Source organism: Artemia franciscana, chromosome 3 (assembly GCF_032884065.1).
Source record: "Artemia franciscana chromosome 3, ASM3288406v1, whole genome shotgun sequence".
NCBI classification, from domain to species: Eukaryota; Metazoa; Arthropoda; class Branchiopoda; order Anostraca; family Artemiidae; genus Artemia; species Artemia franciscana.
The window spans coordinates 48,305,368-48,319,016 of record NC_088865.1 but is presented as its reverse complement, the minus strand read 5'-3'; the positions used below and the strand labels follow the sequence as shown (position 1 = coordinate 48,319,016).

Sequence of the window (13,649 nt, the reverse complement as noted above, 5' to 3'; positions counted from 1 at the left end):
CGAATGAGAAGTTCAGTCTCAGTCCTATTATGCATTATTTGACTTATGATGTAATTTAACAATCTATACAAAAAATGTTCAAGAAGAAATATTTTGCCTTGCTAGAAGGCGTTTTTATTCCCCTCGTTAATTAGCTTAGAGATTTTGCTTATCAAGAATTGAGTATTAGTTACTATCGCTGAACATTCTGTTTTCATGAAAACAAGGGATTTCTACTAATAAAATTGCTGAAGTTTGGCACCAGCTTCTTTCAAGTTTTAAGATACTATAAATGTATCTTATGTATCTTTAGGGAATCTTTAATGTATCTTTAGGGAAATTGATGTGTGTCTTTAGTGTTTAACCTTGGTCTTTTACTGTCGGGTTATAAAACCTTTTTTCTGCTTTTATTTGACAATGTAATTTCTGCTTTATTACCGTTGGATATTAATTACCCTTTTGGAGGATCCTTTGCCACTAACCAGTCACAGAACGTTTTTTTTTTGGATGGGGGGAGATATGAAACAAAGTTAATTGTATAATATAAATGAGAAGTTCAGTCTCAGTCCTTTTATGCATTATTCGACTTATGATGTAGTTTAACAATCTATACAAAACAAATAGTTTAAGAAGAAATATATTGCCTTGCTAGAAGGCGTTTTTATTCCCCTCTGTAATTTGCTTAGAGATTTTGCTTATAAAGAGTGGAACATTAATTACTATTGCTGAGCATTTTGTTTTCATTAAAACAATGGATTTCTAAAAATAAAATTGTTTGGCACCAGCTTCTTTCAAAAAATAAGATACTTTAAATGTACTTGTCAAAAATATTTTTTTTTGTTTACTCTTGAAAGATAGTTATACTGCATGAAGGTAAAGACCTATCTTTATTTAGGTCTATGGGTTTACCGTCTAATCTGATTTACTCACTATTTTAATAATTCTATAATAATGCTCTATGAGGCAATATGAAAGATATGATATTTATGTCATACTTGAAGGTAATTTTTGGTAATTCACTTACGGATGTGAATTACCAAATCGCAAAGTACCATTTTGTGGACTATCAACAAAAGACTATCAGCTACTCTTGACAGGGTTTTTATTTAGATGAAAACAAAGGATCTTCGTACAAAAATTCATCCGATTTTGCAATAAAAGATTTGAAGTTTTGAGATACCACATCTATGTTAAATATAACTTTTGAATTTACGCTTGGTACCCTTTTTTAACCATTTTCTTAAATAGCTCTATTGGTTTACGGTTGAATTTGGGCTTTGCAAAGAAAATGGAAAGCTAAAAGCCTACGGTGCAGGACTTATATCTTCCTATGGGGAACTACTTCATGCTTTGTCAGACAAACCGGAGTATAAACCCTTTGAACCCTCTGCTTGTGCCGTTCAGGCATATCAGGATCAAGATTTTCAAGATATCTACTTTGTAGCAGAGACACTGGAGGATTGCCAATTCAAATTTAGGTAAGTTCTAAGTCAGGGGTGACCACCTTTAGTATACACTAGAAAAATCGCTTCTTTTTAAGGCTGTGATTAAGTGAACTTGAAAACATCGAGGTTCAAAATCGAAGTTGGAATAGCCTTCTGTCTCTCAATTCTCTAGAGACCGTCGATTGTCAAAACCCTTCAAATAGCACTTATTCATTGGCGGAAATAGCAGGTTAATTATACCAGCTTGTCATTCTGGTCTCTAGGGGTGTTATCTGCGATCTCAAACGTTTCTTTCTGGCAGCCGAATTGTAAAAATCTCAGGTAGCTTAAAATATTCTATGGGACTGTTTGAAAACAGGAAAATACATCAAAAAATGGTTGCAATCATCTTAAAGGTTATTGTCTTCTGCTCATCATAGTGCCGATTTTAGTTCTAAAAGTAATATCCTTCATAGAATACACTTGTGAAAAAGAGCGAGATATTTTATAAGATTTCTAAGCAGTTAAAGGAAATAAAGCAAAATCCTAGCAAACATTTTTAGCATCTTCAAGAAGCTACGGCCTGATGTTAAAAGCGATATCTTTCCGCCAATGAATACTTGAGTACTTTTTAAATATAAATTTTCGATTTTAACATGGGATTTTCGAGTTCCTTCAGTTCACTTAATCGTGGCCTTAACTTTTCATTTTGCAAGGTGCTTCATTTCATGTTATGAATAAAGGAAACTCAACTCGGCTTCAAAAATTGACACCAGGATGGCTGCGACTAAATCTTAACCGATTAACATTGGATATGAAACTAAACATATATTGACAATCGACATTGTCTTGGTGCTTCATTTCATGTTATTTGGTTGTAACTTCTGCAGGTAGACAAACCACTCACAAATCATACATTCATCTCTATGGTCACACCTGTTAAAGCATCTAGTAAATTTAAATAAGCGTAGATCTGCTTTGTTATGGGAACAATCTATATCTTTTCAATTGCATCCTACGAAACAGAAATTAATGGTTTGTATTTGCAATGATTAATATGCAATTATCATATACTAAGAGAAGATAGGTAAGTGCAGGCGTATAGATCCCACGGGCCAATTTTAATCCTCCGATGTGCTGAGTTTAGTGCATGCACCACGGATCGGCTAACTCTACTTTGCTCTCCGATTGATGATCAACTCGTCCTCAAATACGAACATAAGACCACCAAAACTGGCACATGGCGAAGAAGGGCTGCAGTTTTAAGGTGTAAAACGATTATGGTGTAAAACAACCAAACGAAACGAAAGTCATTCAGCAAGCACACATGAAGGGATTTCTAGGCCTTTACCTTACCAAAAACATTTACAATGTTTCAAGTTATGTTCTGTATTTCTTATGCAACCCATTTTCTTGGGTTTTAGCTCTTGGAAGACAGGAGGAACCGCTTGCTTTCCATATGGGTATCCATAGAGGATAGAATTGTTTTTTAATATTTCAGATTCATCTCCCTCCTGGGATACATTTGATCTTTGCTTTTTCAAGAATATTAATCACTTTTGACCCATCGCTATACGAATATTGAACTTGAATGTAAAAAGTACAAATTGAACACGGTCTTGAGGTATATTATGATATGAAATTCAATGAGAGCCCTAAAGCTACTATCTACTAAAAATGAAAGCTTCTAAAAAATATCTAAAATATATGAAAAAATAAAAAAGTATAAGATAAATATAAAAATATCTAAAATATACAAAAAATATAAAAATATCTAAATATCTATAAAAAAATGAAACCTATCTAAATATATGAAACTTCTAATTGTTCAAGAAAAGAATGGCCACACTATCCTGGTTGTATGTTTTTCCAGGGATTATTGTATCTAACTAGGGGTCGTAAATTATTGAAAGAGGGTTGGTTTAAACGAATATTTCAAGATCTAGTGCCCTTTGTAAGTATCAAAGGTGAGGATGTTAAAGAAAAGTAACACATTCTGTAATTTGAGCCTATTAAACATCAATTTTGGCTATTGAAAGGGTATTCAGTTGCTAAACTGGCGTAAGATATACCATTCGTCCCTATGCATTCATGCAGTCCATAAAGAGACCGAGTATATACAAACCATTAATCTTATAAAACTAATAGCTATAGGGTATCACATAGTCACACACGGAGTACGATGATGAGGGGGCGAAGGCGCCCCTCTCATTGTAGAGACGGTAGTATGTTTTGGTGACCTGTGGTTTCTTTGGAAAAACAAAAATTAAATAAAATCTTGTGTCCAAGCATTTTACTGTAAAAGCTAAGCGATTCAGGTTTGAGGGAGAAGTAGTCTCCTTCAACCCTGAGTCAGGTTCGAGGGAGAAATAGAAGATGACCCTGGGTGTGAAATTAACAATGTAGAGAAATTAAGCAAAAAAAGATTTTTTTAAATGAAAAGGATGATATTACAACCCCAAACGAACAGAAATTATTTTGTAAATGAGAGGGCTGCTTCGTTCTAAAGTTTTGCTTTTAATGCTGGAAATTCCTTTTTTTTTCACCGCCCAGACTAACTGTTAAACTACAAGGGCAATTGGCATAGGAAAATAAATATTTTTTAAATTGCTCAAGAAAGGAACAGCTTGTTGCTCTGCATTAATTTTACGTAATAAAATTTCTAGTCAAATGTTTTGAAAGTCAACTGGTTATATAGGCACTATCAAAAAAGTAACAATTGGTTGGCTAAAATCCAAAGTAATGTTTGGTTCCACAACAAGAAAATTACCCAATGGCTACTTTGCTGCACTCATAGTTTCTTTTAGTAAAGTGCTTTGAGCCTTAGCGTAAAGAGTGGGGTGTTAAGAAGGAGGAAAAGCCTTCCTAATATACTTAAATTTAGTGCTCAAGACGAAAAGAAACAAACAATGGCTTTGGATTTATCCTTTGAAAAGGTCGTGGCTGGACTTCAAAGGGTCTCAATCTATTTCAAATACAGAGCTATAGCAAATGCAATGTTTAGGCTGTCGGAATTAAGAGATTTTTAATATAATGAGATATAGGCCTGTTTACTAACAACTCTTAAAATTGACAAGGAACATATGAAACATATGATTAAAGAAGATCAAATATTTGGCTTAGTGAGAAAAAAATACGCAAAAAATTAATGTTTGTTTGTATGACACATAACCTTAGATCCGCAAAAAAAAAAGATGTGATGTAGCCTCCCAGCTGCAATTCTATCTAATATTATCAGATGGGGAATGGCAAGTTATGTCAAACATATGAAGTTTCAGAACTTTTGCTAAAATACTTAGCAGGAGGCTACAGGGTCATTGCACAGTTGTTTTAAAACAGTTCGTAGTAACAAACTGTAGTAAGGAGCGACCCGGCTCAATAGTAACAGAAACTCTAAAAATGGAATTTTGATACCAATAGCTACATTTAAAAATTGTATTTTAATGCTGATTTTAAATATATAACTTTTATCAAGATTAGTCTTACCTATCAAAAGTTACGAGCCTGAGAAAATTTGCCTCCTTTTAGAAAATAGGGGAAAACACCCCTTAAAAGTCATACAATCTTAACAAAAATCACACCATCAGATTCAGCGTATCAGAGAACCTTATTGTAGAGGTTTCAAGCTCTTATCTACAAAAATGGGGAATTTCGCATTTTTTGCCAGAAGACAAATCACGGATGCGTGTTTATTCCTTTTTTTTCCAAGGGCGATCGTATCAACCCAGTGGTCCTAGAATGTCGCGAGAGGGCTCATTTTAACGGAAATTAAAAGTTCTAGTGCCCTTTTTAAGTAACCCAAAAAATTGGAGGGCACCTAGGGCCCCTCCCACGCTCATTTGTCCCCAAAGTCACCGGATCAAAATTCTGAGATAGCTATTTTATTCACCATAGTCGAAAAACTTAACAACGATGTCTTTGGGGACGACTTACTCCCCTGTAGTCCCCGTGGGAGTGGTTGCAAGTTACAAACTTTGACCTGTGTTTACATATAGTAATGGTTACTGGGAAGCGTAAGGACGTTTTCAGGGGGATTTTTTTGTTTGGGGGGTAGTTGAGTTAGGGGGGGGGGCTACGTGGGATGATCTTCCATGGAAAACCTTGTCATGGGGGAAGAGACTTTCAATGAATGGGGTGCAGGATTTTCTAGCATTATTTAAAAAACAATGAAAAAGCAAATATGAAAAGTTTTTTTCTACTGAAAGTGAGGAGCAGCATTAAAAGTTAAAACGAGCAGAAATTATTACACATATGAGGGCTTTACCTGCTCGTAATACGTCGCTCTTTACGCTAAAGTACTTTTAGTAATTCAACTATTTATTCACTATTTTGTTACTATTATTTTGTTACATTATTTTTACTATTTTGTTCCATTTGTTTATATTCGAAGAGCCAAGATCAAAACATGCATTAACTAAATAACGTCCAGAAATTAAATAAAAAACAAGTTTTTTTAAATGAAAGTAAGGAGCAACATTAAAACTTAAAACGAACAGATATTACTCCGTATATGAAAGGGGTTTTTCCTCTTCAACGCCCCGCTCTTTACGCTAAAGTTTTTTACTGTTTTAAGAGGTAGAGTTAAGAGAAAGAGTCAGACTTTAGCGTAAGGAGCGGGGCGTTGAAGAGGAAAATCCCCTTTCATATACGGAGTAATTTCTGTCCGTTTTAAGTTTTAATGTCGCTCCTTACTTTCATTGAAAATTTTTTATTTTTATTTAATCATTTTCAAAGAGCTAGGTCACAGACAGCTTAATTGCAATAGAATGAAATAGTAATCTTCAAAAACAGAACATAATTTACTCAACAGCGGCGTATTCCGGAGGAGGGGCTAGGGGTTTCAACCCAGCCCCCGAAATTTCTGTTTGGCTCAAAAAAATGTAGCAAAAATGCACATTAGCAAAGAACATCCTGACTACAGCCCAATAAGACAATTTTATGGATGATTTTTTTTTTTTACTTTGAATGATGGGTAGTATAGCTTGTAAATTGTTTATTCAGTCTAACCTTATTATTTTAGGCGATGGGTTGAAGAGAACATTCGACGACCGTACGACCTCTGGTATAACCCTTTTACACAAACTCTGGAAGTTCTGGATTCTACAGAAAAAGTACACCAGGTCACAAAACAAATTAACTGGGATCTAAACACCATACAATTTGCCCTGAAAAGGCTTGGTACCCTATAAAGGGGACTATATACCAAAATCCCATGAATCTAGTCTCTACTGTAGCATATGTAACATCGCATAAGATTGAGTTGTTGCCAGTTATACCCCTGTTTAAACATAATAAATCAATGTTGCAAGCTATTAATGCATCCTGGCCTAGGAAACCCTTATAGATACGTCATCTTTTGGTAGTTGAAAATTTCGTAGCTTCGGGCATGTGCCACTAGGTTAATTTTGAAGCTTGTTATATTCAAGAAAAATATAAAAATACAGAATAAACCGTTTAAAAACTTAAAATCCCTTATTCAAAACTTGGCTTAGACATTTGACAGCATATTAAGCTATAACTGCCTAATGTAAGTTTGTATATTTGAATGAAAGAAAGACGTTTGCCTTTTCGAGTAGTTGTTTAAAAATAAAATAATTTTTTCGAATGAAAGTAAGCTATCAATAGCAAATGAAAAATTATTTAAATTACACTCTTTCAGGTTATCAAAAATTCAAAAGTCACTTCTCTTACGATCAATCCCTCTCCCCATTAAATCAAAACCCTAAGAACTACCCATAGAACACAAAAAGAGGAAATTCAAAGAAGACGCAAAACCCAAGCAAATTTAAAATTTACATATTGGATAACACACGGAAAAAGCGACTATCGAATCTTACGGTTGTAGCTCGTTATACTAAGGGAGACGTTTAGATTTGTTGAAAATTTGGAAATTACAGGTTCAAAAAATAAGCACAATTCATAGCTAATCCGAAAGAAAAAGCCTTGAATCTTTATTAGATTATCTGTGAGATAAAGGGGTTTTATTTTCTTCAGCAACGAGGATTTCAATGGCACCCATAAAGGGGGCAAGAAAAGAAAGAGAAATTACAAAAACAGTTGCAAAGACTAGTTAGCATCAAGTTCAGCATATTTTGATCGCTGTACCATCATTTTGATATAAAATACATTGTAAAAAATAAATATAACCAGCCACTTCTAGAAAGGGCTACAGTAAGCCCTAAAAACACTCTGGACAGACAAGAAAAAATCACTTCTTCCATTGTTGAGACACTTTTTTTGTGTTTTACCTTTAATAGATGGTGCTGATCTGTATCCTGAGCATCTTACCAGACTCGTCAAGTGGCATGATTTTCTCGAAGAGGCAAAATTTTAAATTGCAGTTGAAGGAAAACTCAACTGCAACTGTTTGCAACTCATATTACGGTTGAATGAAAACCCAACCTTGGCTCGTAGCAGCTATATTAAGTTCAAGCTTCCTGATAACATCAATTTGTGTAATCTGATATTTACATTTCAGAGTTTTGTTTCCTTGTGAGTTTCGAGATATAAATACTGAAGATATTTACCTAACATATTAAACTAATAAGATCACAATAAATATGAAGCAAAAAAGTTTGGTCCAATATTAAGCAGATCATTAAAAAGTAACGTGAATATTGATACTTATAAGCAAAAACAACTAATTCGACAATCAAGCGGTTAATCTTGGAATCTATAAGAAAATCTGGAAACCCTATTGGCTGAAAAGCCATCTAAATAGGACGCTGGGTGCTCCTTGGTGCAACAAGTATTCTGGTAAGTATTATTTGTTCCTTTGTTTCTCTTAGATTAAACCTACGTATTTATTCATTCCGATTTCTTCAATACGTATGTAGTATTTTAGGATTCTGTTTTGGGAGGGGTCTCACGTTTGTCTTTCCTATCGAAAGATTTGGGGAGGGGGGGCTACAACTGTGGAAGAGACCTACACTAACCATTATATTACAACTATTGATTATTGCTACACACGTTTGATATTTTGTTTTAAGGGGTAGGGGGTTTAGCCCCTGCAAAACACTTATAATAATTTTTGGGATACTTTCGCATCGTTGCTTGGAGAAGGCCTAGGGCCTATTTTATTTTGGGGATTTGTTTCTGAGGTTCATTTTGTTTTTACTTTAGCCATACATTTTACCATCATTTTTCTTCTTTGCGATACGAGGCATTAGCCCAGTGTCTGTAGATAGCAAATTAGTTAGTAATACGATACTTTCAGTCTGATTGATGTTGTAAATAAAGTTATAAGAGAAGAACAGTGTGGGCTTAGAAAGGGTAGATGATGTACCGACCAATTTTAACTCTTAGGTTAATAATTGAGAAGCGCCTGAGTTAAGAAAAATATTCATTCCTACACAACATCGTTCCTATGTCACAAATAGCGCAAAAAGATCTCTATCAATTGTATATTAGAATCCATATCAAATTTTTTTTTATTAGACATAATGTCACTTCAAACTCACTTCAATTATTGAATAATATACTTGGAAAACCAAACTCAGATAATAATGGTTCCAACAATTTCCTTATCAACCGGAAATTGCGATAATACCATGTGTGTCATAGGAATAACGGGGTACTGTGCGCTTAAAGTAATAGGATACCTGTGTACTTAAAGTAATAGGATATCTGTGCGCTTAAAGACATTGATGGGATACTACTACAGACTGGGTTTTAGAAATGGGCTTTACTACAGACTGGGAGTGCGTAGCTGTGTTGCCCTCAGGTGCCTTGGTGCTGCGGTGGGCTGTTAGTTGTAGTAGTAATAGTTTTCCAGTTCATGCATCTTAGTCTTTTTTTACGGTCCCTAACTTAGCTTCCATTTCATCAATACCTTTCCTACCAACCCTTTCACAACAACCTTTTAAAAAAAAATTTTTATCACAACCAAAAGAACCCTTTGTATCATAAGTACCAAAAGGAGTGTTCAGAAGATGATGACAACGATATGTGTGATTACATAAATTCAACTACCATTCCTAAAATTCAGTCCTAAAAGGAAAGTGTCCGAAAAATCTAAGGATTTGGTGACAAATTTAGTCGTGAATCCATGCTTGATTCGTGCATTTGATAAAAATCAAAAATAGGACGATTACAATAAATATTTACTCCTTTATTAGCAAGTTGCAAAAGTCAATAAATACAAATACATTGTGTAGATATTAATAAGGATTTTCCTTAAGTTTCTTTAACTTAACAAAAAGGCAAATAGAAAACAGGATGGCTAGTATTTGTACCAAAAAAACACCAAAAGTAACTGCGGCTAAGACAGTAAGATGTTCTGTGATTAGTTTTTCCAAGCCATGAATACAACCCTGGAACGATAGATTCATTGTAAGAAATTGGTTCGTATAAATCATCGCTGTTGCGCCTACAGACTTTCATACTTCACCCTGATCCAGATTTCCGTACATAGCATCCCTTTGAAAACAATTTAGCAAGAGGTTTTTGGTAAATATTCAAAAGTAAAATTTTAAAATTTTAATATACTTTAAATACGACTAAAAATTTTAGATGTGACTTTTCAGCATGACATCGACGAAGTTTTTGCGGCTAGAAATATTCATATTCTCGATGCAATACCATATATTATTATTCATATTTTTAAAAATTGTTTTTTTCTTGCTTTTTTTAATGTTGTTCCTTGTTAATTTTTTTCAAGTTCTTTTTTTTAAGACCACACCGCCTTTCTATGGCTGAATGAACGTTTGTAATGTATGTGGAGATGAAATTATATAACTATAAATTCTACAACCTTTCTTTTGCAATTAGAAGACAAAGAAGATTTATCCACCTTCATTAGAAATTCAACTTACATTTAGACAATATTAAAGAAGAATATTTACAAATCAAGAAAATTTAAATACAAAAATTTATGAAGTAAATATATTGTTCTGTATAAAAATGTTAGTTTTAATTTTAATACTTTAGTATGTCTACTGATGACGATCGCTGTATATGTGGTCGAAATTTCCAAAATACTAAATTTATTACTCACTAGGAAAAATTTGGATCTCAACTTTTTGGAAGGTTTAAGATGGAAAATTTTGACCCTTTCTTCTATTACATTTATTTATTTTTTATTTATTATTTATTTTTATTTTTAAGCTAGGATGCAGTTTAAAAAAAGCCTAGAATTCACTCGAGTCACGAGAATTCCCATAAATGAAAACTGTCACTATTGATAAAAAAAACAAAAAAAAAAACAATCAAGACTGAAAAAATCTTTCGATTAGCCACCATATGCACGGTAGAAATGTTTCTTCTAAAAACATAGAATAAATGAAGGTTTGCAGACAAAAAATTGTTTAGTCAGAAGAGAAATAGTTAAAAATATTATAAGCCCTTTAGCAATTTGAATAATATTGAAGCAATTTGAATTAGATTAGATTAGAGCGTTGATTGTGCATGTGTGTGAAATGTGTTTCTTATTTAAATGCATTTGCATACATTCATTTTGTACGAGAATGTCAGACTATCATCCTTTTAGCTAAAAAGTGGTTTGTAGAATGACATTCGGTTTATTTTTTTAACAAAAATTTTGGATGAAAAGCTTTTTTTGTTGACAAATTTGCCTTACAAATGGCATGATCTTGGTAAATATTTTTGATTTAATGCAAAAACATATTCCCAATATTCTGCAAAGTCAATTATGTATCATGATTCTAACAAATTTAGCTGCAAAAAAGGAAAACATTGAAACATCATTTAAAGGCTGAAAACAAGTGTAATATTAAATTTTAATGCAATAAGCATTGCTAGAAAGTTATCCCAAATAATTTTTGAACCTACCATGAGTTTTCTTCCTCACGTTTTTTGCTTGAAAAAATGGCTAAAAACTGTTGGCAATAATTTTGTATAGATTCGCAGAAACTTATTTGATAGAAACAATTGTTGGCATAACCTTAAGATTTTCAAACTAACCCCTAGTTTAAACTTCTAGTTTAATGTTTGAAAGTCTTAAAATGCTTAATTTAATACCGCAATTTTAATAAATTCTACCAGTTCGTAAAAGAAAATTTAAAAGTTGAGAATGTCGTTTTTAATGTTTTATGAGCAGTCATTGAATAAAAAAGCTTTTGAGGCCTTTTGAGGAAAACAAAGAAACCCAAATATTTAGTAGGTCAATGAAAGTTTGATTATACATAAAGAGAGTGATATCTTCATCTTTTTATTCCTTCTATTTAAGATTGCCTAGAATGGTCATGCTTACTGCATAATAGAACTAGCCACTAGTCACTCGTTCGAACGGCTGAGTCCGAACTCATTCGAATAGTTCAAACCAGTCACTCATTCGAACAGTCGAGTCCGAATTCGTTCGATTAATTCAAACCAGTCACTCGTTCAAATAGTCGAGTTCAAACTCGTTCGAATAGTTTGAACAAAAACTCGTTTGAATAGTCGAGTTCGAACTCGTTTGAGTATTTTAAACCAGTCACTTTTTCAAATAGTCACATTCAAAATCGTTTGTATAGTTCAAACCGGTCACTCTTTCAAATAGTCGACTTCAAACTCGTTCGAATTGTTTGAACCAACACTCGTTTGAAGAGTCGAGTTTGAACTCATTAGAGTAGTTTAAACCAGTCTCTTGTTCAAATAGTTGGGTTCAAAATCGTTGGTATAGTTCGAACCAGTCACTCGTTCGAATAGTCAAGTATGAACTCGGTCGAACAGTCGTTCTAACATATGAAACAAACAACATGAAACATTTGAAACATATGAGAAGGAGTGAGCGAAACTATGTTGACCTCAGGCTGCTTTGCACTGCGATAGGCATATTTTTTGTTGTATGTGATGTTTGATGTATTTTTAGTGAAATATCTCATTTTTCTTTTTTAATCTGAGATTTCTGGACGAGACTGTCTGGCTCTTACGATGAAAAACTAAATTGCAGCATTTTAATTTTGAGAATTGACAGTTTTGTATTTTTACACGGTAACGAAAAATTGTTTTTTTGTGTTTTGAGGCTAGACAAGTTGACGAGAAGACACTCTCCAGTTTCCCAAACATTTTCAATCAATTCATCTGGTTGATTAGTCTTTTAAAATATATATAACTGGCAAAAATTAATTCATCATTCTCCTTTTTTTAAGTATCAATCTCTTGTGGATGGTGTATTCGGCCATTAATTTTCCTATGATCCTTACTACAAATAGGTAAAGGATACGGAACTAAACCCTTAAAGTTCAAAACTGTGGTGCCGATCTCCGTCTCAAGGCCCTTCAGCCAGAAAGTGCGACGGGGGATGGGGGCCCGCCATCCTGTGCTTTCGCACACCCCTCCTGCTTACCATCCCCAAAGTTCTCCAGGTACCTATTTAGAGCTGGGTCATCTCTGGCTGAGTTTACTGAGTCACACCACTGACCCCCTGTCCCAAACCAAATAATTTGATACACTAGGATTCGAACCCTTGCCCTTCTGAAAAAGGATTCCAATCCAGCCCACCAACTATAGATTTGATGAATGAACTCATTTGTTTTCCTAAAATAGACTGTGTGTGGTTACAGCTAGTAATAGAGTTCCAGAAATTAATTTTTTTTTATATCAGATTCTCAGAATAATTTTGTGATTACTGACTCAGTAGGTTATCCACTCATTCCGTTCGTACTTTTGAGCAGTGAAGGCAAGAAATGTAAAATGGTAGTGCAATTCAGCGCAATGGATGCAAGAGATATGAAATGAAAAAAATAATGTAAAGTCTTGATATATTTGTATAAAAAATCTATTATAAAACATTCATATTTGTGCGAATGCCTTTGCAATGTAATTTACACAAAATGAGTCCAGCATTCTAAGTCACTAGCGATTTAGTTTTGGAAAGTTCTTCCAATCCCGTCTCTTCCTTCATTAATTAAGAAATAATTTTAGCTTACGGAAAACAATGAATATTGTTTTTAATATTCTAAATTTAATAAACTTCAATTGAAAATAACTTCAATTCTTTGTGGTTTAAGAGCAGTTCTGTATGCGATGAGTAACCCGCATTATGTTTTTTAAAATGAAAAATGTCAGTTTTTCAGCCATTTTTTGGAAATTTTGACAGCCTTGTATAGTTACATGAAATAGGCGTATAATTTGTCTTTGGTAGAATGAGCTAACACTCATTTCATTTGAAGAGAAAGGAATTTTTCAATCGAATACAGACTTAATATATATATATATATATATATATATATATATATATATATATATATATATATATATATATATATATATATATATATATATATATATATATATATATATATA

At 33.4% G+C, this 13,649-nt stretch overlaps 2 protein-coding genes across 3 annotated transcripts in view; one reads left to right on the top strand and one right to left on the bottom strand.

Annotated features, from left to right (window-relative positions):
- LOC136025349 (tyrosine 3-monooxygenase-like) overlaps window positions 1–6,708 on the top strand; it is a 77,672-nt gene extending 70,964 nt beyond the window's left edge. Inside the window, exons 10-11 of the mRNA XM_065701281.1 lie at window positions 1,228–1,457; window positions 6,424–6,708. Of these exons, the coding sequence (XP_065557353.1) occupies window positions 1,228–1,457; window positions 6,424–6,592 (399 nt within the window). The 3' untranslated portion in view covers window positions 6,593–6,708. The remainder of the gene's footprint in view (window positions 1–1,227; window positions 1,458–6,423) is intronic.
- A 2,784-nt stretch (window positions 6,709–9,492) lies between these two features.
- Window positions 9,493–13,649, bottom strand: part of LOC136025348 (tetraspanin-11-like) — a 108,967-nt gene continuing 104,810 nt past the window's right edge. For both annotated transcript variants that reach the window (XM_065701278.1, XM_065701280.1), the window contains exon 6: window positions 9,493–9,715. In XM_065701278.1, coding sequence (XP_065557350.1) covers window positions 9,563–9,715 — 153 coding nt within the window. In that variant the 3' untranslated portion in view covers window positions 9,493–9,562. The remainder of the gene's footprint in view (window positions 9,716–13,649) is intronic.